At 51.0% G+C, this 21,883-nt stretch overlaps 1 protein-coding gene across 3 annotated transcripts; it reads right to left on the bottom strand.

The window, feature by feature from the left end:
• Positions 1-218: 218 nt before the first annotated feature.
• On the bottom strand, positions 219-20,802 carry PCYT1A (phosphate cytidylyltransferase 1A, choline). Of its 3 annotated transcripts, none has more exons than XR_012763651.1 (10): positions 20,728-20,802; positions 13,747-13,887; positions 10,861-10,960; positions 8,674-8,790; positions 6,543-6,694; positions 5,660-5,738; positions 4,621-4,763; positions 3,383-3,571; positions 1,704-2,796; positions 219-1,589 (listed from the first exon to the last, which is right to left on the bottom strand). XR_012763651.1 is itself a non-coding variant. In XM_075418101.1 (9 exons), exons 2-9 carry the CDS (start codon positions 13,861-13,863, stop codon positions 2,590-2,592), a joined length of 1,104 nt encoding a protein of 367 aa, XP_075274216.1. In that variant the 5' UTR covers positions 13,864-13,887; positions 20,728-20,802; the 3' UTR covers positions 219-2,589. The 3 variants fall into 3 exon arrangements, 1 of the variants encoding a protein (XP_075274216.1); XR_012763652.1 differs by having other exon boundaries at positions 2,486-2,796; XM_075418101.1 differs by having other exon boundaries at positions 219-2,796.
• Between the last annotated feature and the right edge of the window lie 1,081 nt (positions 20,803-21,883).

Below are 21,883 nucleotides of genomic sequence, written 5' to 3'. Positions count from 1 at the left end.
GGGGTGGGTTAGGGGTGTGCAGGACAGCCCCCAAGCAGCAGCACTGGGTGTATCTCCAGGGAACAAGAAGTTCCTGAAGAACTTGGTTCAAACCTCTTGCCCAAAGCTCAAGCTCTGTCCTGTTCCCGATAGGACAGGGCAGCACTGGAGATGAGGCTGGTCCAGCGATTCAGGAGGAAACAGAAAAACAAAGGAGAAAAGAAAAAAAAAGACCAGTCTGGGATTCGAGTGTCCATTTTAATTTAAGTGCAAGGAGGAAGCAAGGATTATTGGTTACAAGAAACAGCTCTCTTCTTCCCAGCGACATGTAAATGCGTGGCTGGCTTCTTACCAAGCACCCAGGTTTTGCAGAGAGATGAAGAAATACGTTACGGTCTCTGCAGAACAAACCACCATCCAAAACACCATTGTTCTCCAAAATTACACAACACTGCTGCACAACTTGTGTTTAAAACAGTAGTAAGGCTTTAAAGCAGCTTGGCTTTTGTGATCTGGCTCGGGAAAGCAACAAAACACCCACGCTGAGGGAAGGGTGAGGAAGGGAAGGTGGGGAGGATGAGGGAAGCGAGAACGTGGGTGATATAAAGTAAATGCTCTACCACCCATACACCAGGGGATTAACAACAGGCTTGTACCAAGTGACCGTTATTTGCTCCTTACAGCTTAAAACCCACAGCAGCCAGCCACCCTCCCAGCACTGTGCACGTCTCTGCTGAGAGGCCGAAGAGGCAGATGAGGAATCCTCAGGACAGCCTTTCCCATGCCGGCTCTGGCCTCAACAGCAGCACAGAGCCTCCGTCAAGCCCTTTGAGCAGCGTGACAAAGGATCAGCAAGATGAAAGCTGGCAAGAAGCGGCAGCCTGCTCCTACCACAGGGCCCCTGCGGCCCTGGGAAGCGTCGCACCGCGCAGAGCCTGCCGCAGCACCTGACGACTCGCCTCCTTGCACCCGATGCTCCTCAAGCCCCATGCCCCGCTCTGCAGACCGCCCTGCAGCGCTGCTGACGGGCTCCGAGCTGTCCTCTGCTCCCAGCATCACAGCAGGACGCAGGCAGGTCAGCCCAGAGACAACGGATATCGCAGGCAAACCCGAACAGCAAAGCAAGCGGGAGCTTCCCAGCGATGCCGCAGACAGCCCAGTCCCTCCAGTGCTGGCTGCTGGGACAGAGTGCCCCGACCTGCTCTGTACACGGGCAAGCAGCACGGCGAGGGCAACGGCCCGCGGGAAGTTGCAAGCGACACAGCTCAGTGTTTATGACAGACACAACAGCAGGCACGACTTGGACCGTGGTTTCCAACGAGCAGGTTACATGTTTAAAAACTTAAAAAGCTGCAGTGCTCTCTGACGCTCCTTCCGGCCCACTTCAAGGGGCGGAGTAAGCGGGCACAGCTTTGTGCATTTATCGCGCAAGCCAGGTAACCGTCAGAGGGGACTGGGACCCTTCACTGGGGTAAAACGTGCCCTTCATCGTCCAGCTGCACGCCCCGGCACGGACAGCACACGGGCTGTACGAATTCACGCTTTGTCCTCGTAGCAGCGACTTCACGGCACCAGTGTAAAGGACTGCTCCAGCCCCTGGAGCGCAGCAACTGAAACACAGACAGACACGCACAGAGCACGGTGTTGAGGGGCTGTTTGGACACACAGTAAAACTCACTACACACCGGAGACTGGGACAGGGAACTTCTCAAAGGAGTACACACATTCATTTCCTATCCGGGCTCTCACACACTCAAGGAAACGCAGACAGCAAGTGCCCCGAAGCGAAGATTCACTCTCTTCTCTCCAACAGCAGCGGAGGGCTGAACCTTAGCTCAAGTTTTGTTCAGATCAGCTGGAAAGGCCTTTCCCCGGCAGCCCCGGCACACGCTTGGAGCCGCGAATGCCGCGGGTGTGCGACTCTGTGGTGCTGCGACTTCTTCCAGGGTGCAACTCCTGCGTGCTCAGCCGGCAGTGCCCTCCCAGCATGTCCTCACTGCGACACGCTGGGAAGCTCAGCAAAGAGGCGCGGAGCACTACAGGGTCTGCCGGACAGATTCCTGTCGGCTCCAGCGCAGCGGAGATGTCTGTCTTTCCTAGAAGCCTCCGTGCACCACCGCTCTGCTCCCTGTGTGCTCTCGAGGTCACGCTGGTTGAGGAACCGAGGGGGCCTTTCGTTTGGCAGCGGCACGGATACTGCCTGGGGGTGGGGGGAATAAGACAGAGGAGCTGAAGGGAAGAAGAGACAGATGGGTCTTCCCACTCTCCCTCTTGCCTGGAGGTTTAGCAGGGGAAAAGAAACCAAAACAAAAGCCACGCTTGAGTGCTATTCTTTGAGCTTTGAAAGAGCATTTTCTTAAAATGTAAAAACCTTCTTCCCTCTGGAAACCACTAGAACGTAAACAATAAAAAGGGGATTTGGGGAGAAGGGAGAGGAGGTTTGACTGTGCTTCCAGGCAGCAGCCCTTGCTAAGAGCAACGGGCGCCTCCAAGGCCCTGTGCTCACCGCCAGCCCTGTTCCTTTGGCGCTCTCGCTCATTTAGAGTTCCCCAGTGGGTCTGGACTTAGGATTCGGTGATTAGCGGTTCGCAGCAAATCCTGGCTGGTAGCTTAATCTTCTTCATCCTCACTGATGTCATAGGTGACTGCAGACTTGTTCCTGGAGCGGTTGGCCGGCGAGGAAGGAGGAGTCTTGGTCGAAAAGGGCCAGCGGAAGGAGGGAGACGGGGAGCGGTCATGCGTGGGGCTACTGCTGGGACTCTGCTTCGGGCTGATGGCCTGCAGCATCCGGCCCTTGCCCTCCTTCAGCATGTGTTTCTAACGATGGAAGCAGGAAGACAGTTAGCATGGCTCAAACAGCGACAGACATGGACACTACTCACAGCTTGCGCAGCATTTGGGGTTGTTGTGTCCCTTCAATGTTTCATGCAATGTAAGAGTAGAAAAAGCCTGACCACCGCTCAAGGCTTTGGGAGCCACGCAGTGTAATCATCACCCATTTTCAAGCACCTCTAACATCAGGTGCCTGTGATATTTACAGCACAGGAGAGCCTGGCAAAACCAAGTAGCTTCCAACTCATCCCAGGCCAGTGACAAAGTGACAGCCAACCTCTCGGCTGCTCAGTGGCCTGCAGGACACAAGCCGGAGCTTACAGGCCAGCTTGTGGGACATGGGGGCTTTCCACCCTACAGCCATAACTGGTGTTATCCAGTTGGCAAGGGTGAGGGCTCCCTGTAAACAGGCTGCCCAAGCCTGGGACGACTTATCTGGAGACTGGTAGCACACCGAGCACTGCAACAAACCGTAAACCTCTGCTCTGCAGACTGTGGGCTCCAGAAGCCCTACAATGACTGCTGAACTCTCCAAAATCCCCTTTCCCCTTTTCCCAGAGAGGTTCCTTACCAATGCGCCTTCTGGGCCAAACATCTCCAGGAAATTGCCGATGAACTCCCGGGACTTCTCTTCCCACTTCTGAATGAGATCAATGCTCTTCTCCTCCACTTTCTGGACAAATTCCTTTGACTTCTCCTCTACATCCTTCACCCTTTTTTTCACCTTATCCACGCGCTCCTGGAGGTGGTATTTCTTCTCCTGTACAGTAAGCGGTGGATAGGAATACAGCTCACCAGATCTGAGTGGCGACCACCTCTGCTCTGTATTACACTGAACTGCTGCTTAAGACTCAGCATCTCCATTAGTCTTGTGACACTCCTCCTTCACTTCAGTGACACTTCTTCCCTAGACTAAATGGCAGACACAGTGGGACTGTGAGATGCTTTGTGGCAGGCACTGGCGCAGTACACAGAGCAAGACTAAACCCAGAGATAAGCACTATCTAATAGGAGCGCATAGAAGAGGGAAATATTTATACAATATACAGATTAGATGGGAGTGACCTGCTGTAGGTCTCTGCATATCACGATAGCACAAGTCTTTTTGCTGGGTGTTTTTAAACAGAGGGAGAGCTACATGCCAAAGAGAGGCCAAGCAGTCGTTACCTCTCCTGTTTCTTTTCTGTATTTGATTGTATTTAAAAAAATATGCATAGTATCTGGGTGATAAAAAAAAAAAAAGCGTTTACTACTTTACTTCAAACATCAGAAATGCTTTCTGCCATGTACTCTGCTTGTGGGCTAGAGCTGCTCAGCACAGGATCAGAGCATGGTCCTTCTCTCCTACCCAAGCACTGCTGGTCCTGCAGCTCCAGGAAGGGAACAGTACTGTGAGAACAGTATCAGATTTTATACTAACAAATAACTCCAGCTTAAGAAGGTGGCTGAGGGAAGAGGAGAGAGATGAGAAACAGCAGCTGCTGTCAAGAACAACCCACGCTTCATTCAATTCAAGACACACGTTTTGCCACACACCCTGTCTCCAGCTCTTTCAACAGGTAAAATGTCACCAAGACATATCTGACAATGGAGCAGTATTAGCAAAACCCCAGTTCCTCTGGGTGGGTCCCAGAGGCAGTTTCAGGGGCAGAAGTAATCTAGTTTCTACTCCAAGGACACTGGTTTGGTGTAACTGCTTAGCTCTGCAGACTGGCCTTTTACTGGCACACGGCAGGACCGTACTCTACATCTCCACACTGTGTAAGATTCTGCTTCATGCAGCTGGTGGTGAGACAGGCTTCAACTCACATTTATGAAGCTGACGTTGAGCTCTTTAGCTGTGTAGCCCCGCTGCAGGTTCCGTCTGGCATAAACATCGTAGTCCCGCACAATCCGGGTGATGATATCTGACGTTGAGATCCCCTCAGTCCTCTGAGTTGGCGCAAACATGCCTAGAGGTGGGGAACAGGACCCAGGACAGCTGTAGCAAGACACACGGCAAAAAGCTGCTGCCACCTCTATTAGGAAACAATCTCTCCTGTCAAGAGCTCATTTTCTAACTGTCCTCACACCGCCATGTCTTTGTCCTTGAATGCACAACACCAGGGTCTTCCCTTCTGGGACTATGAGGAAGACCCAAGTAAGACCAAAGCATGCCATAATGCCATGTGGAGGCCCCATCCCTGGAAACATTCAAGGCCAGGCTGCACGGAGCTCTGAGCAACCTGATTGAATTGAAGATGTCCCTGCTCACTGCAGGGGAGTTGGGCTAGATGGCCTCCAAATGTCCCTTCCAACCCAAAGCATTCTATGAGTCACGTCAAAATACCATGTCCTCTAAGGAAAAGCTCTTGTTTTTAGCTAGTTTAAAGACCATTGACTACAATCCACTGCATATAGAATAGTGTGGTGACAAGGACAGGACAAGGGGTCCTACAAATTAGTGGGCAGAAGTATAACAACCTCTGATGGCTGGGTTTGCATAGATTTAAATAAGCTGCACCCCCACTGAGTTCTACAGTAAACAGCTAGAGGAGCCACTTTGCTAAGTTTGTGAGAGTCTCCATTTGTGAGAAACTGTAAGCCAAACCGCAGTATTTTTACAAAAGGTGGATGTTAGCTCAATTAGAATAACTAGATTGGAAGTAGGAATTAATGCTGGGCAATGCTTGGCCTGGGACATGTAACAGTCCTAGCCTTAAGAAGTATGGCCAAAAGCTGGGATTCTTCCAGCCCTGGCTTGTTCCCAGAGGGCCACTGCTCCAGGTGTAACCCTGCCGTACTGGGCACAGGAGAAACTACAGCAGATCTTTGACAGGAAGCCCTGGAGAATCTGACCCAGACCCACCTGCTTCTTTTATATGCTTATACACATCATCGCTGCCAGCAGAAGAATAGGGGATGTCATCGTGTGCAACAAAATCAATCTGAAAATTAAGGAAGCAGTGCCAGTCAACATTTTATCTCAAACGTGCAGGTCTTTGTCAAAGGATGGTAAGTTTTTGCTCAACACCTCCACGCAGGGGCGTGACAGAGAACAGCAAGACACTTTCCTCTTAAAAAGCAACACAGAACAGTCCCAAGTTCTCACTGGCAATTGCGCATCAATTGTAAGCACACACCAGAGAGAAAAGGCTGGGACTAAGGACACAACTGTTTCAAGCTCCACAGAGAAATGGCTTGTTAAAGGCAACAAGGTAAAACTAAGCAAACTCGCCTGGAGACTCCCTCACCCCCCAAAGCAGTTCAACAGATGTTAAGAGATTCCTTTCACTTAATCTTACCAACTTATAGAACACTCACAAGGGAGCTTGTCTGGTCTCCTGCTGCAGGGAAGCTGATGTAGACCTAAGCAGCTCCTGCTGTAAGCAGGGAACTGGACCAGATGCCCTCCAGAAAACCCTTTTAACCCACATTATCCTCTCCCTACTGTGTTTCACATCAGTCTGTAATCAGCACCAACTTCTCCTGAAACAGCGAGAACCCTCTCAGGCTTTTTCACCATCGCAATCTCTACCTTATTTTAACATTACCTGCGAGCTCAGCAAATGCTTCTAGTTTCCCAAGAAACCCACTCGATTCCCATAACCTAGTTCATTCTATGTTTAAGGAGTTTCAGCAGAAATGGGTTGCTCAGGCAGAGGTCACCCCATGGACGAATTCTTGCTGTAAATAGCAAGCACAGACAGGGGCTAATCAAAATTCAGAACAGATCAGATGTCACAAATTACCCTGTGCTCTGCCAGGAACTCGGGGGTGAGCGTCCACGGCGCATTTCTCACCACTTCGTCCACATAGCGACAGTGCTGCACAGCGTCATACCGCTCATTTTCATTCATGACTGTGAAGCCCTTGAAGTTATGGGTTAGCTCATCGCTGCAGACTGAAGAAAGAGGCACAGAGCAGAGTGAGCCTGAGGTACTTACCCCAACGCTTTCCAGCAACAGGACCTTGCGCACACCGCTGCTAAGACAGGCCGTTCCCGCTGCCGAGGGAGGCTGGCGCTGGCACTTTGAAACCCAGCTCCTCCAGCCACAAAGCACCGGGAACAGCAAGTGGTGCAAGGCACCAAACTCCTGAGCAATTCTAGGGAGCCTGTATGGGGTCTTTCTGCCCAAGCCAGGGACCTGCACCCCAGGCCCTCAAGATTTCCAGAGCCTACAATGATTACCAAGAAAACCAGCCAATACAGAAGACAACTCTTCTGTATGAAATGGCACCTGCGGCTCCATCAGGCAGAAACCTGCTCATGAACCTATGAAAGTCTCAGGCTTGGAAACTAAAGCCCATGAAAAAAACCCACATTCCCTATGCTCCTTGTTTCACAAAGTGCCATACCACAGTCTAGTCCTTGGAAAGCTGTATTAAAACAAAAGGTGAGTTCACAGCAAATCAAGTTAGTTTAATTATTATGTTCTATGGGAAAGTAAATGAACAACTCTTCATAATCTGCAGTGTAAGACACTGAGAAGGAGGAAGTTTTATTTGGTTATCAGACTCAAAAGTAAACCAAGGCATTACCAGTCTCACTGGTATTAGATGTATTTATGTTGTAGACAAACAGATGATAAAGAGCGGGTGAGACTGCTCCCAGCTTGGAGCTTATGTCCACTGGGGCTGTGGCCTCTTGTCTCTCGGTTCCTGGTGCAAGGGGAGCAGATCACTGCCCTCCGCCTCCTCACCAGTTAGACAGCACGGTTACACACCTCGCTACATTAACATGTTAATAGTTTGACCTGAAGTTATTGTCCTGTCTGATGTATGTGGGGATGTCTTTTTGACTGCAAGATGTCTAAGCTCAGAGCGTTTTGTAGGTTGGAGCAACTATTGTAGCTCTCCTCCTTCCCTTCCCCTCCCCCAAACTACTGCAGCACACACAAAAAATACAGAACTACCACTACAAAAATACCCTCAGCAGTGACTGTGACAAGGAAACAAACCACAAAAGACGTTACGATGGCCCTACTGCAGGATCAGTTTTGCTTTGCTTCAGGAAGCTAACGGTAGTTCAGAAAACTAATTAAAAGGTGTTCTCAGCTCTGATATTTAACATCATTATGCAGCCTGATCAGAGGTCACCTCCTGACAGACAACGTGCACAGCCTGACACGTCTTGAAGGTGGGTGAAGACACAGGCGCAGAGGCACTGTGTGGACAGAGGCCAGCGTATTACAGCAGCCAGAAGAAAGGGTTTCTTCTTCCCCGTTATATTCTTGAAGGATGCCTGGCTGAAACGCCTCTGCTAGATCTTCTCAGGCAGTCAACAGGATATTCCTGGCATCATCTCAAGACCATTTAACCTAACAAACAAAACAGGGAACTTCTGTTTGCAGAAATGGGGTCTCACTGACTTCCATGTGGCCAGGCACCATGCCCATGGAACTGCCGTTCTCCCCACACTCGTAGCGGAACCCATTTGGGATTTACCATAAGCAACTCCCAGCAGAGAGCTGGAGTGGGGGCGCGACGTGCAGGGCAATACAGGTGACACAAAGCTCAACCAGCCACGGAGGGACTGCTCCTCATTCGTTAACTGTCTCGTTCAAGCGGCAGATCCTCAACTGGCCCTAACATATTTTGACACTCAGACATGCAACTCACCTGTATCTGTCTCAAAATAGAGGGGTTAAATTAGAACAGCCTGATCAGAAATCTCTTCCTCAAGCACTCATTTGATACAGGACATCTTTCTGCAGACATACTAACTCTCAATATATTGCAGTAAACTTCAAGAACATTTGGGATGCAGTGAGAGCTACTAAGGCCATGAAGACAAAACCCCTGCTATGCCATCTGTATGCACAACCACGGACGGAGGTAAGCTGTACTGCAACAGCCAAAGTCAACAAGGTCACTCCTTACCTCCAACAATGAGGTATGTGTTTGGGAAAAGGTTCTTCGCCTGCATCAAGGCCCGGGCATGTCCGGAGTGAAACAAGTCAAATATTCCATCGGCATAAACTCTGACAGGGCGATCCACTGTGCCAAAGAGACAGAGACACATTTGTGAAGATGCCTTCCTGGAGAAGCAGCTGCTGCTCATGTCTGCATTTGGGACCTTCTAAAACTCACGAGGGTGTTGCAGAAAACTGGCAGAATGCAGAGCCACAGCCAGGAAAGATTTGTGAAGAGAAATGGTTGGCTCTCTGCCTTCCCCCGTGGAAACAAACGCAGCAGTGCACGGAGCTGAAATGCAACCATGTTCAAAGACAGGCTCAAAACCTACCTCATATCCACCAAAACAAGATGAAGGGAGACCAAGGGGAAAGCAAACCCTGGACATCTCCCTCCTGTGGAAATCCAAATGCAGCACTAACTTTGCACAGCAGTGAGCTACCAGAGGAGAACTGGCCAAAATGTTTCATAGGTGCCCTATTTCCCCCTGTCAGCCAGGACAACATCTCCAGACCTTTTGAGGCTCCTCCTCTGCAGCCCACTGCCGCAGCTACCAGCCTGGCTGAGGGACTAGACTGTTCTGATTCCCCATCAGCATCATTGGCCCTTTCCATGAAGTGTGTGGCTGTGTCGAAAAACCCAGCTGGAACAAAACTTTCCTCAGGCCACCTCTGCCAGAGGAAAATGTAGCTCTTCTCTTTGAGGCCAGCACAGAGGTAAAGTGACGTAGTCTGGCACTGCCACATAATAGCAGGAGGCTCCCTGACTTCGGGTCTCCTGGGACTATACAGGACCCGGTAACAGAAAGCCACATATTCTTGGTATCCAACACACCTGGGAATGGCCTGCTGCTCTCGAGCCCAATTCAGGCAGACTCACTCAGAGGAGCAGTGCGAGCAGAGACACACCAAAGCTGCACCAACCCCAAGGGTCGGGGCAGGGCCCTGAAGGTACTTAAGAGACAAAGCCTGGGAAGTAGCAAGAGGAGTTGATGCAAAGCTAGGGTTGTTAAATTCCAGCTAAGTAGAGGAGTCAGTTTGAGGACAGACTCTTACAATCACTTTTCAGCAAATCCACCTCAGTCTGAAGATGCCAGGAGGCTCTTGAGAGCCAAGGATTGGGAGATCTGAGACTGCAAGAGCTTTCTGTATGCCAGAAGAGGGCTGGTCTTGGCAGGCCTTTATTAAAGTGCAATTGTGTTCTGGAAATTGGCTGGGATATCCTTCTCGTTTCCTCCGTACCTGCAGCAGCTACAGTTCCTGAGCACAGAAATAAAAAGCAACAAGGAAGCATGCAGTGTATTTTAGTCTTAGCAGGCAGGAAAGCCATCACTGTTGAAATCAGTGACCTTTGTGTAGGCTCCGGAGACTTTCAGCTGGAGAATTAATGGGGACTGTGAAAAGCATCGGATTTCCAGAACCTCCTGCAGGAAACCACTGCCAGGTCTCAATCTGAGCTGGCTCATCTCTCGGCAGCAGCCAGGTAGGTAGAAGTGAAGCAGTTTTATTGTCTCGGTTTCCGTACCAGAGAGGCTGAGTAAGACAGCACTGGCTACACGCTCTGGCAAAAGAGGGCAGCCATCCTTCAGGAGTCTGTCCTGCCTCTGCCTCCCCTTTGGACTTGCAAAGAGAACAGCGTTTCTCCTGCCTGGTTTTGAGAATAAAAGGACATGTTCTTGTTGTGGGGCTGGCCTACTGTGTTTAATGTGACTTTAATTCGAATCCAGGCTAGAATGGGACATTCTGGGCAAAGGCGTATGTTGGTTTTACTTGCCCATTTCAAGTTTCAGAAGAGGTAACTTAAAGTGCTTAACTTTAAGCTGCCTCAGACAAAGTACAGAAAAATGTTTAATTCTGATACTACTTTATAGCTGTCAGTGGCACAGGAAGAGCTAAAACACAAATATCCACTTGCTTCAAATACTCCTACTGGTGAAGGTACAGCTCTTCACACACACAAGCTCCAACTTCAGTTGTAATGACAGGCCCATTTTCACATGGGAACAGTCATCTTATCATCAAAGCATTAACTAAGTCATTGACTGCAAACCTGGTCTGACACACAAGGTTGGTTCGGTCTCAGAGATATTAAAACCATACCCATCCCTCCCCAGCCAACATTCATACAACCCTTCCCGTCTGTTGTTTTACTTACAAGGGGTCCCTCTCATCGCTTCTTCGTATGTTACCCTGATGTATGGCTTGCTGTAATCGATTTCCACTTCATCTGAAAATGGAGCCGGTTCTCTCAGTCCCTAAACCACCAGAGAAGATTAGCTGTGAGAATGCAAAGGTGAGGGCATTACGTAGCGGCAGCACTGTGACTGCAGTGTCCCAGTCACGGAGTGACTCACTGTCTCCGCACGACTCAAACACATGCACCGAAAGACTAATTAGTGTTAAACCTCAAAACAACCCTGCAGGGTGATTACTCTGAGTTTAGAGAGGAAGAGAGAGAGAAAAGTTAAGAAGGTGGTAGTCATACTGGACCCAAGAAAACTGGAGGCTTAGATGTGCAGCTGGTAAAAACAGACTTTTGACAAACAGCAGTTCACAGCAGCACAAGCCAAGCTTCATCAAACCTCACTGTCGCAGCCCCAGCTATGCCTACCCAGGCAAGATCATCCCTCTGCTGTGCCTGAGTGTTTGTGCTGTGACGTACAAATTGTAACAGCTCCTCAATTTGAGTATATGAACAAGCAGAAGAGCAATACCAACAGCAGCACATATTCCCAGGGTACGTGTGTATCGTCACCCCTTTACGAGCCATACACTGTGAGAACTGACCTCAACCTGCGGCACAGTATCTCCAATGGCTGCAGGAAAACACCTCTAATCTGCTAGCTTGACCACATCAGTATGTTTAATCAGCAGCTGAAGTCCAGGTATCATTTCTGGTCTCCTCAGAATGGGAACAAAACATCTGCCCTTCCCATAACAGAACAAATAGCTCAATTTCCTTCTAGCCAGAAGGTGTGGGCCAGCAATGGACGTCTCTTTCCTCAGTCAGAAGACTAGGAAACAAGCTTGCAGATGATCACTGTGATACCTTCAAGCTGCAAAAAGCTAATCAGCGGTTTCCTCTCTGGCTCTCTGTCCCATTGCAGCATCCTGCCACGGTGCCCAGCACCACTGCAACCAGAAAGACCACTGTTATTATTGCTATTGTCATTCCTTATTAGAGCTCTCAAAGTGAAGCGCACAGGAAAGCAACCACTGACCAGGACATTCAAGCAAACCTATCCTGCCTAAAATCTCCTTTAACCTACCAAGGCTCCAGTACCCACGTTTCACCCACCACCTCCTCTACCAGGATCCTTACTGTCAGGTTAAGGCCTGCAGGTCTCTCTTTTCATCACTGCCATCATATCTGGGACTTGAGAATAAAACCAGATTCTTCGCAATTTGGTTGTCACATACCTGATACGAAACTAGGAATAAGAGTACTAAAACCTATCAAAATTCTCAGAAGATCACAGAGAAATGCCCTCAAAAGCTCCTGCCACAGTCTTACCCTTCCTCTGCAGTGCCTACGAGGGTCAGGACTCAATGTGATGTGCACAGTACAACAGGCTTGTGCGTCAGCAGGCTTGGTACTACCATCTGCTGTTGAGCCCTGCTGCTTTAGGGGAACGCTCTGCCAGCCAGTTGTTTAGCTGGGAGCAGTAAAAGCTTCAAGGTAATGTCACAGTCAGGCAACACTATTACTCTTGCTACAATAAATAAATCTTTCACAAAAGGAAGAAAAAACCAAATCTTTCATCAGGACGTCTGCTTTAGCCCTGTGGCTGAAGAACAGCCAGGAAGTTCAGGAAGTGGCTAGGTGTTATTTGTCTTGTGCTGTTCATAGACAAATGCTTTATTTCTAACACAGGACAGACACCAACTTGAAAAGCAAGTGATTCCCATGGATTAACCTGCACAATTCTCTTTCCTTACCGAAATACGTGAGGTCTTTAAGAGGGACAGGGTGGGTTTTAACCACGATCAAGGATATTAAGGTTCTGTAAGATAAGACACGGAACAGCTCAAGCCTCCATTCCCCAAGCTTGCCTCCCCAGTTCTCACTGCTGGTGCTGCTCTTACTTCCTTACCATCTGTCCAATGCCCTGGGACAGGACTGAAGAGCTCCTGAAGAGCACAACGTTGTTACCAAAGGAGAAAGCTGCAACTCATCACGGTATTTTGCCAAGGACTATGACCCCAATATGACGTGGCAGGGATGGTAGCTGGCATTTGACAGAGATAAGGAAAGAGCAACTACAGCACAGGTGATATGCAAGACAGCTCCAGGAACAGGGCAGAGAAGAAATGTAAAAAGCCCATCATTGCAATACTGTGGCAAGGACAAGTTAAAGTCAGCTCTTCACACTGGCATTAACTGGCACAGTTAATTTTCTCCCTTGAGAAGAGACTCCACTAGTTTGTTACAGCTGTCCCAAGGCTGATCCATAAGGAGGAATTTTTTTTTCCCTCTCAAATGAATACTCCTGAAGTATCAGCAACATAAACGAGCAGGAGAATCAAACGAACAGTCACCTTCCCAGTGTTTCAGAGCACGGATTCAATAGCTTCCTTCTGCAGGTGCTTACAGACTTCAGACCCTCCTGCAGCTCCCTGATTTGAACACAACCACTTTCTGTTAGATGCATGAGTTGTTACATGCTTGTTTGGAGTATTCCTCCCTCCCACTGGGTCACTTAAGCAAACCCACCTGTGGGAAACGAATGCTTACTTCTCCACGGGTATCTACATGCATGCCTGTTCAGGTACATCTTTAGTGATACGAACAAGCTGGACACACCACAAAAGCAGCTTAGTGATGCTTGCCTCAGACCTAATTTAAGCCCACGTTGTAAGTATGTTATTAGTATGAACACAGGAAGATTTTAAACTGGCTTTGCAAGAAGGGCAGCAACTGTCATTTGCTTCTCCGCCCCCCCCTTGTTTTCTGTGTCCACAGAAAAGCCATCACATTTATCTTTCTGCTGTTACGGCCCAGTCTCACAGGCACCTACAGCTCCTATCTCTGCTTACTTACAAATGAGCGTCGGCACATTTTTGGAGGGATTCCATCCAGCTCTGTGGCCCCATTGGGGCCAGATCCATCTTTTCTTCTCTTTCGGGAATTGAGCCTGGAGGAGGTTGGCGGCTCCATCTTGCCAAGCACGTCCAGTAAGAACTGGAACAAAATGAAGCAGAGGGGAATAAAAGCAAGCAAGAAAAAAAAAAAAAAAAGTATATATTTCTCAGCTCTTCCAAAGCAGAATCAGTCAACAGCAGGCACAGCGTACAGAAGGTCAGCGCAAAGGCACAGCCACCTAACAAGGGGCTTAGCCAGTTGTATTTGGCACCAGCTGCCAAGGCTTGACAAACAGTGCCTGGTGGGAATACTGAATCGTTTAATACAACTCGGAGCTCTTCTGCAGAGAAGCGTGCAGCAGTCAGCTGCCTGGAGAGAAACTTGAACAAGAGTTGCAATGCAAGTTATAAATCCTTACTACAAGGCTAATTATGCTATTTTAGCATCTGAAAAGCAACCTAAGGATTAAGGCATGCCCAATCCGCATTCAGCCCTCCCCCAGCTCTCATTTTGATGAATGCAAACGCTCTTCTACCTTTCTGCACGCCCCCCATCACCCACCAAGACAGGTGGTGGGGTGTGCTGCATCCCTGTACAATCCTGAAGAGAGGAAGGAGCAGGTTTAAGCAGAGGAACAAGGGTGAGGGAAGGGGTACAAGCCATGGTCATAGCTTAAATAACCAGCTGGCTTGTTGTTTGCTTTGCTGTTTGCGCAAGCCCAAGCTGCAGCTCCCCAGTGGGGACAGCTCACCTTGGGATGTCTGCCACCATGCTCCCCTCTCGTCCCTTGTCCCCACTGCAGTGGTGACTCAGCCAACAGCAAAGCAGCTGCTGACACCACATTAGGGCACACTTACTGCTGGCACTTTATGTACCAGGTTGTAATTAGTGGTGGTTCAGTTGAATCGCTGCTGTGGTAAACAGACAGACATACAGACTACCAGACTGGGACAGAAATCGTGACAGCTACCTGGAAGTAAGCTATCCTTGCTTTTGATCTGGAGTCACCGGTCCCTTCCCAAAAGGGCCCTGTAGCATTAGGAAGCCCAGCACTTCACAGAGCTGAGCAAAGCTAGGGACTCAGGGAAAGGCATGGCAGCAAACATCCCCTCATCAGCTGCTGCAGGAGTTAGAAATGGGTGCTAGATTTGCAAAGTTTGTAACTATGGAGCAGCATTATCTCTTTTGCTAACTTGAAGTGTGCAGCTCTCCAGTGCAGCAAATAGCACTTCTGACCCACCGTTTCTGAGAGCAGCATGATCCCTCTGCCCAGGAATGATGCTTATGTGCATGCCTCAACACCCTAATAATAAGAGCCGTGTGGAATTCGAAATGTCTCCCCACCCATGTGCAGTGGGTGTGCTGGAACACGTTAGATGGGGCAAGTGCGAGTGTGACAACGGGCAGATGCCCCTTGGAACACCACCCCTCCCCTTGGCAGAGGGTCTCTGCCCAGCGTTCCTGCTCAGGAGAAGCTGGGATTGTCCTCAGGAAGGGCTGCCGGGCCAAGCTCTGCTGTTCAAAAACCAAGAAACATGGGCTTTGTGAAAGAGCTGTTAAGAAGCAGTTTTAGTGATTGGACTCACTCAGGCACTAATGACTCCAAGTTAAGGAATGTTCCAAAGTAAGGAGTCAAACACAGATTAATAACACGCGAACATACTGCTCTCCCGACCCAGCATCAACAAGATGAGACCTGACGAACGGCATCAGGGCCAAACACAGCTGAACTGGCTCTGGGCTACACGCATATGGGTACCGCAGACTGCTCTGCCAGACCTAACACAATGCACTGAGAACAGGAAAAAATAATCTTAGCTGAGTAGGGACCCAAAAAAATATTGGGGAGAAGACAAAAGTGACAGTGAAGAGCAGCTGCAAGGACATTTCAGAACCACATGAGACATCCTGCACTCACTCCGCAATGCCTGTGAGACAAGTTTGCCCAGTTTCCCTCATTTCAGTAATTAATTTACTACTTCCAAACAACAAGCAAACATATGGGAGTGCGCAAAACCAATCTCAGGCAAAAAGAGTTTGCAGCCCTGAGCTCCAACTCTTCAAACACTTGAGCAAACAATTAACTTTCAGGCAAGATCTGTGCTATAAATGCAGCAGCTTCCAGAGTGCCTCTGTGAAGATGCAGGGTATGACACAAGTAATTCTTAGTCTTGCAAGGTGCCAGCTTGCAAACACACTCCGTACCAGTTATCTACTTCACCACCATCGCCCTAGCAGAAACGATCCAGCTCACAAAAGGCAGCAGACCTCCGTCTCTGGTTCAAGTAACCCCAGCGTTCACGGAAACAGCAGCAGATTTTCTTGTTATTTGGTCAAAATAATTCCACTGTGCTTCAAGTCATCTGCGGGTCTCTGATCACTCGCTTTCCTTCCCTTCAGTGGGAATTCAAAGGCCCGTTAATGTGCTGAACACAGCCATTCTGAGCCGCTGCCCAGCAAAACGTTATAAAGCATGGGCAGAGGCTTCAGTGCTGAAGTACGGACGCAGCAGCCTCCACGCACCAGCAGGTACAGCCCTCCCCAAGTCCGCTTGGCCCATCAGAGCAAACAGACTTCTCTGCGCACAAGTGCACTCTCTGCTGAGTTATCGCCAGCGTCCTGCCGCTGGGGTGGAGCTGACGGCCAGCCAAAGAACTGCAGGCCACAGCACAGGGCAACGCCGCGCTTCACCCTGATGCACAGCAGCACTGTCCGAGCCCAGGAGAAATCGCCAACAGCTTCTTCCGACCCCTCGTACACCTCACCATCCGCCTTCCTCCACCTTAACTCACTTTTCCACTTCTCAGGGAATATGTAGTCAGATGATGGCAAACAATAGCTTAAGCAAATGGATTTGCTTTGCCTTGAAGCAGCAGCAGTGGTCAGACAGCACCAGCCACCCCGCAGCAGTAGCGGCTGTACCTGATGTACGAAGGGAGAAACCAGCTTCACCGACGCCGTAAACACGCTCTATCTGCTCCAACGTTACACGTTAGGTGCTGCTGAAGGAGCCTGTGCAGTGCCCAGGTGACTGGGCTGGGCACCTCATGAGTGATGCAGCTCTGCTAATGACTCAAATTAATGCAGAAATTAAACAATAATTTTACCTCTCTCCAGAGCTTTAAAACCTCTATCCTGTGGCTACTGCGCTTCTGGGAAATCCTCCCAGCACCAAACTCTTCTTCATTAAAAACTGGGAACACGCTGTTTTTAAAAACAAACCATACCTTTCTGCGATAAAGCTACTGATCTCAGAATGCTTCGTTTTGACCCAAATGACTGAAATAGCATCCCAACCAACTCCTTACTAACAACAGCATCCAGTATCCGTAGCTGAGCTTAACACGAGCACACAGCTTTGCTTCCCCCAATACATAAAACACGGACTGTTCTAAAATGAATTACCTTTGCAGCAGATAGGGCAGGGGGAAGAGAAGATAGCTCTCAAAGCTCATTCTGAAAAACTCCAAGACAAAAACCTAGGCATAACCACAAGAAAGTCCCCTGCTGTTAAATATTAGCATTGTTCTGTTTTGTCTAAGGCATCACCCTCCTGCATTACTGAGAATATGAGCAACTGCTCACCAGGAGCAAAGTTAGGAAGTGCCCCATTTGGGAAAGCCATGGGCAAATCACAGTCTCTGCGCCACCTTACAAAACACTCCAGTCTTTGCTTCTGAAACTTCTTTTTTTGGTGCACGCTCTGTATCAAAGAAGCGCTTTGCATCACCGGCCAGCTAGCTCACAGAGAGAGAGAGTGAGAGATTTGTACGGGCTCTGCGAGGAGCTGCTGACTGCCAGATGGGAGAAGAGTTCTTTCCCCATCAGGGAATCACTTCTCTTAGTTCCCAAGTGCAGATATTGAATGAAGGAAGGGAAACAGTCGAAGGCAGATACAGGAATTTTCTTTAAACTGTGGCAGTAACAGCCTTCAGAAATCACCCAGAACGTTGCTGAAAGTAATATTACAAAACTCAAAGTCATCTCCCACTGAAACGCAGCCACTTCTGGGAGGGAAGAAGGGTAAGCATTGATCACCACAAAGAAAAAAAGTATAGGCAGGGAAGGAATTTAAAACTTCTCCCTTAGTGTGAGTTAACTACACCATCACCCAAGCTGGAATTTAACCACAACACCAAAGTTAACACCTCCGGCAGATGGAGAAGGTCAGAACAGGCGCAGCAAATCTTCTTGCTTAGCCAAAGCCTTATCTCGCTGTCTGCATCTTCCTGGACAGTACCGATGTTTTGTTTAGCCTTGGTGTTGTTGGAGCACTGCCCGCCTCACACTACACTGCAAGTGGATCAGATATTTCTGTGCCCTAAGCATACCAATGGCATGAGTACCTGGCCCCTCTGCATTCTTCGTGTTTTGGTGTCCCGAGGAATTTCTTGAAGAATATTATCTGCAGATCTACAGGCAGTCACAGGATTTCTTCTGCCCCTTCCAGTGCTTTTCAACAAATCCTGTTACTTAAACTCGAAGCCTGTGCAAAACAAGAGCTTACTGCAACAACTCGGTAAGAGCTCCAGCCCAAAGCTGCTATGTTCCCCACTAGGGATCCGAGTCAGTGCAAGGCTGGCACACGGGACCAGCAAGGCCCCTCTGGCACCCACAGCTCCCAGGCTCCCTGTCGTCCCTCTGAACTTGGCAGGCGCTGGCACGGTCAGATGTGACTGACATGTGCTGCTTTGCCTACAAGATCATTCCACTTCACAGGAGCAAGCTATTTCTCTTCTGCTGACTCATCTGCAGGCGAATACCACTAAACTTTGCGCTCTGCCAGCTGTCTGCAGAGGAGAATTGCCTTGACACATGAACTGTACACAAGCGAGAGTCTCAGGGAAAAGGAAGCAGTTCTGTCGCTTCAGATAAATCCCCTGCCAGGCTGTAAAGTACCAAAGCGACCCTGCGTTCCTCAGTCATGGGGAGAAGAGCATCCTTTTCCCGCCGTTCTCCCCTACCTCCAACCCCCAGTTTACAATTAACCTTACTGGTGTGCGTCCCTGTAGAGATCTGTTGTAGACACAAAGACTCAGCAGAGGTTAATGACAGAACGCTCGTCACAGACTTCTCGAGAAACTGATGAAAGCCTGTTTACGAGATGAGGGTTAACCTGTCACATAATTACTGGGACAGATCAGGATCTCTCTTCAATCCGTGCTTAAAAATCTTGCCCAATCTCCAAGGCAACTTCACGCCCAGCCCAGGCTTGCCAGGCCCAGCTCTGCCCTGATCTCCAGACTGACAGCATCTGCTTAAAAACCAAGCACGGACGGGTGCGACCCAGCCTGCTCATCTCCACAGAAGACCGCGACTCTCCCCACAGACAGCACCTCTCTATCTAGACCATCTAAGCCCTCAAGCCCCCATGAAGGTTACTGCAGGATCTGCCAGGCAGAGGCCTGTCTACACTCAGAGCAGAGGCTGCTTCAGCTGCTCCGGCTGGGCAGAAGCAGCTGTCCCGCAGCGCGTTAGTAGCCACACGGATGTACAAAAGGGATTCCAGTTCAGGCAGTGCCACGCACTGGTCCACCAGCACCCAGACCTTCGCTATACCGGCTAAATCAACCCCCCAAGCCTTGCAGCCCCCGCTGCTCCAGGCAGGCTGGTAACGTTTCCTCAAGCAGAGCCCCAGCACGCTGAAGATCTGGTATCCGTGTCCTGCAATCGATGAAAAGATGCTCCTTTTCACCAACAAAGTCCCAAATGGCTCAAGACAATTCTAACACCACTGCGACTGAAAGCAGTACAGCGTGACCACCTGGGCAGCGCTGCTATGAAACACTCACACAGAAAGAAACAAACTGCTGGCAAGACCTTCTGGGTGAATTCACGGCCCTCATGGGTACGCCACAGCCCCGAAGCACCGAGCGTCCTGGTGTGAGACAAAGTCTCTGCTGTGGCAGGCAAAGCAGCAAGAGTCAGGTTGACGCAGAATATCAGAGGAGCCTGCCCAGGGACAATGAAGTATAGGGATGAGTGGGTGTTCTGTCCCGACTTCTGTGCTGCGTTGCAGCATGTTTCGTTCTCAGAGCTCAACAACTGAGCCCACTGAGACTTCAGGAGGGGACCTCCTTCAGCAGGTCTACAAATCAATACTAAACGCTTGCTTCAAAAATTATTGTTTGTGGCTCACCTCACAGTAATTTCAAGACAACTACAATCCAGATCTTGGACCAAGAAACTTCCAAGTCACGAATTTTAATAATTCTGTACATACAGGGAATTTCTGTAGGAAATAAAACGTGGATATTTGCCATCCGAGTTTCAGAAGCCAATACGGTGGCTGCCCTCAGGCCTTGCAGATGGAACCCCACCTGCACCTCCTCCCGACCACCCCAGCCTTCGCCAGCCGCAGGCCAGGGACCCCGGGTGGGGACCCGGGAGGGAAGGCCACCCGCAGCGCCCTGCGCCTCCCTCCACAGCCAGCGAGGGCTTCGCCGCTCTCGGAATCCCTGCAGGCTTCCACGACACAACCCTCACCGAGCGCAGCCGGGGCTCTGGCGGGCACAGAACGGGGGCAGGGAGGACGCCTGCCCGCGCAGCAGCTGGGTCACCCCTGCCCTCTCCGCATCCAGGGCCGCCGCCTCGCTGTTCTCCTCTCCCCCCAGGCCTCGGCTGTGTCCCCCTGGGTGGGGGGGGAGGGGCGTGGTGTGTCCCCCAGAACCCCCACGCTCCGTGGCCTGGGGGGGGCACCCCAAAACCCCCCCCAAAGCCTCCGCTGCCGCCTCCTCTCCCCAGGCCTCGCCGGGGGTGAGCAGAGCCCCGGGCCCCCCCAGCAGACACCGCCCCCGCCCGAAGCCAAGCGCCCACGACCCCGCCGCCCAGAGCCCCCCGCCGCGCCCGGGCCCACTGGAGGAGGGGTGTCCCCCCCCCGAGCCGCCTCCAGCCGCCGCGCCCCGGTGCCAGCCCCCCCGGAGCCCCGCTCCCCCCTACCTTCCGCCGCCGGCCGCCCGCGCAGCCCGGCCCGGCCCAGCCCCGCCCCGCTCCCGCCAACGCCAACGGGGCGGCGGGCGGGGCCGCTGCGTCTCGGGCCGGGGCCTGCAGGAAGGGACCGGCCGCGCCCCGGGAAACCGCGCCCGGAACCTCCGTTCCGGCTCGAAACGGGTCCGTCCCCGTCCACCCCCGCCCAGGGGCTCCGCGCCCGGACCGGCGGCCAGCGGCGGGGGAAGGGCGGTGGTGGGGGAACAGCGGGCCGCCGTGTCGCAGCAGCGGGCTGGGGCTTCCTCCGGGGACGGCACAGCACCTGCTACCCAGCACGGGCCACGGCTCAAGCCTGCTTCGTACAGCGCCTGTGCGGAGCAGCAGATAAAAACCTCCCAAACCAGAGCAACCGCAAGGTTAAAAGCCGTGATTTAATTGCCGTGGCTCGATAAAGGTGTCAGAGCAAGAGTCCGAGGGCATGTGCGGTCTCCTGGGAAGTGGAGGGATGCACTGTTCCCCCAGGCTTGCCCTCCCTCCGCAGTTCCCTCAAGGAGCGGCCACCACGGGTCGGCACCACGAGTTGGAGGGGTCACCCTCTGTTTCCCACCAGAGGACAAGGAGAGGAGGCCACCTTCAAACAAACACAACGGAGCAACGGAGCGTGCTGCCTTTGCAGCCAAAAGCGATTCTAGAAGACGCATCGAAACCCGTCACTTGCCCGCTCTCCACGAGCTGCACGGGCAGAGCGCGTCCCACTCTAACAACCAGCGACGGCAGGGTTCAGGATTCACCTCGCCCAGCTCCAGCGCTCCAAGAGCCATCCATGCCACCAAAACTGCTCCGCTGTGTTTGCTCCTCAGCCAGCACAGAGCGCACGGGCATCACCACACAGCACCTCATCCCATCTTCCGACGGGCACCTGAGGTGCGCTCTGGTGGCACCCAATCTCTCGGGAACCAACTCGGTCCTCTCACTTTTGGGGAGACAAAAGGCTTTAGCACTCCCTTTCTGTTCTACAGCAGCCTTTTCTACTGCTGCTTTCTGAGGCTGGACTCCTAACAAGTCTGGGCTCCAACCATCCACGCTCACATCCCAAAGCAATTACAGAGGGGCAACGACTGAGAAAGCCCTGCAGTATCTGCTGAAGAGGGCAATGAGCAGTGATTAC

The sequence above is a fragment of the Opisthocomus hoazin genome, chromosome 4 (assembly GCF_030867145.1).
Source record: "Opisthocomus hoazin isolate bOpiHoa1 chromosome 4, bOpiHoa1.hap1, whole genome shotgun sequence".
NCBI classification, from domain to species: Eukaryota; Metazoa; Chordata; class Aves; order Opisthocomiformes; family Opisthocomidae; genus Opisthocomus; species Opisthocomus hoazin.
This window is presented reverse-complemented; position numbering and strand designations above follow the sequence as displayed.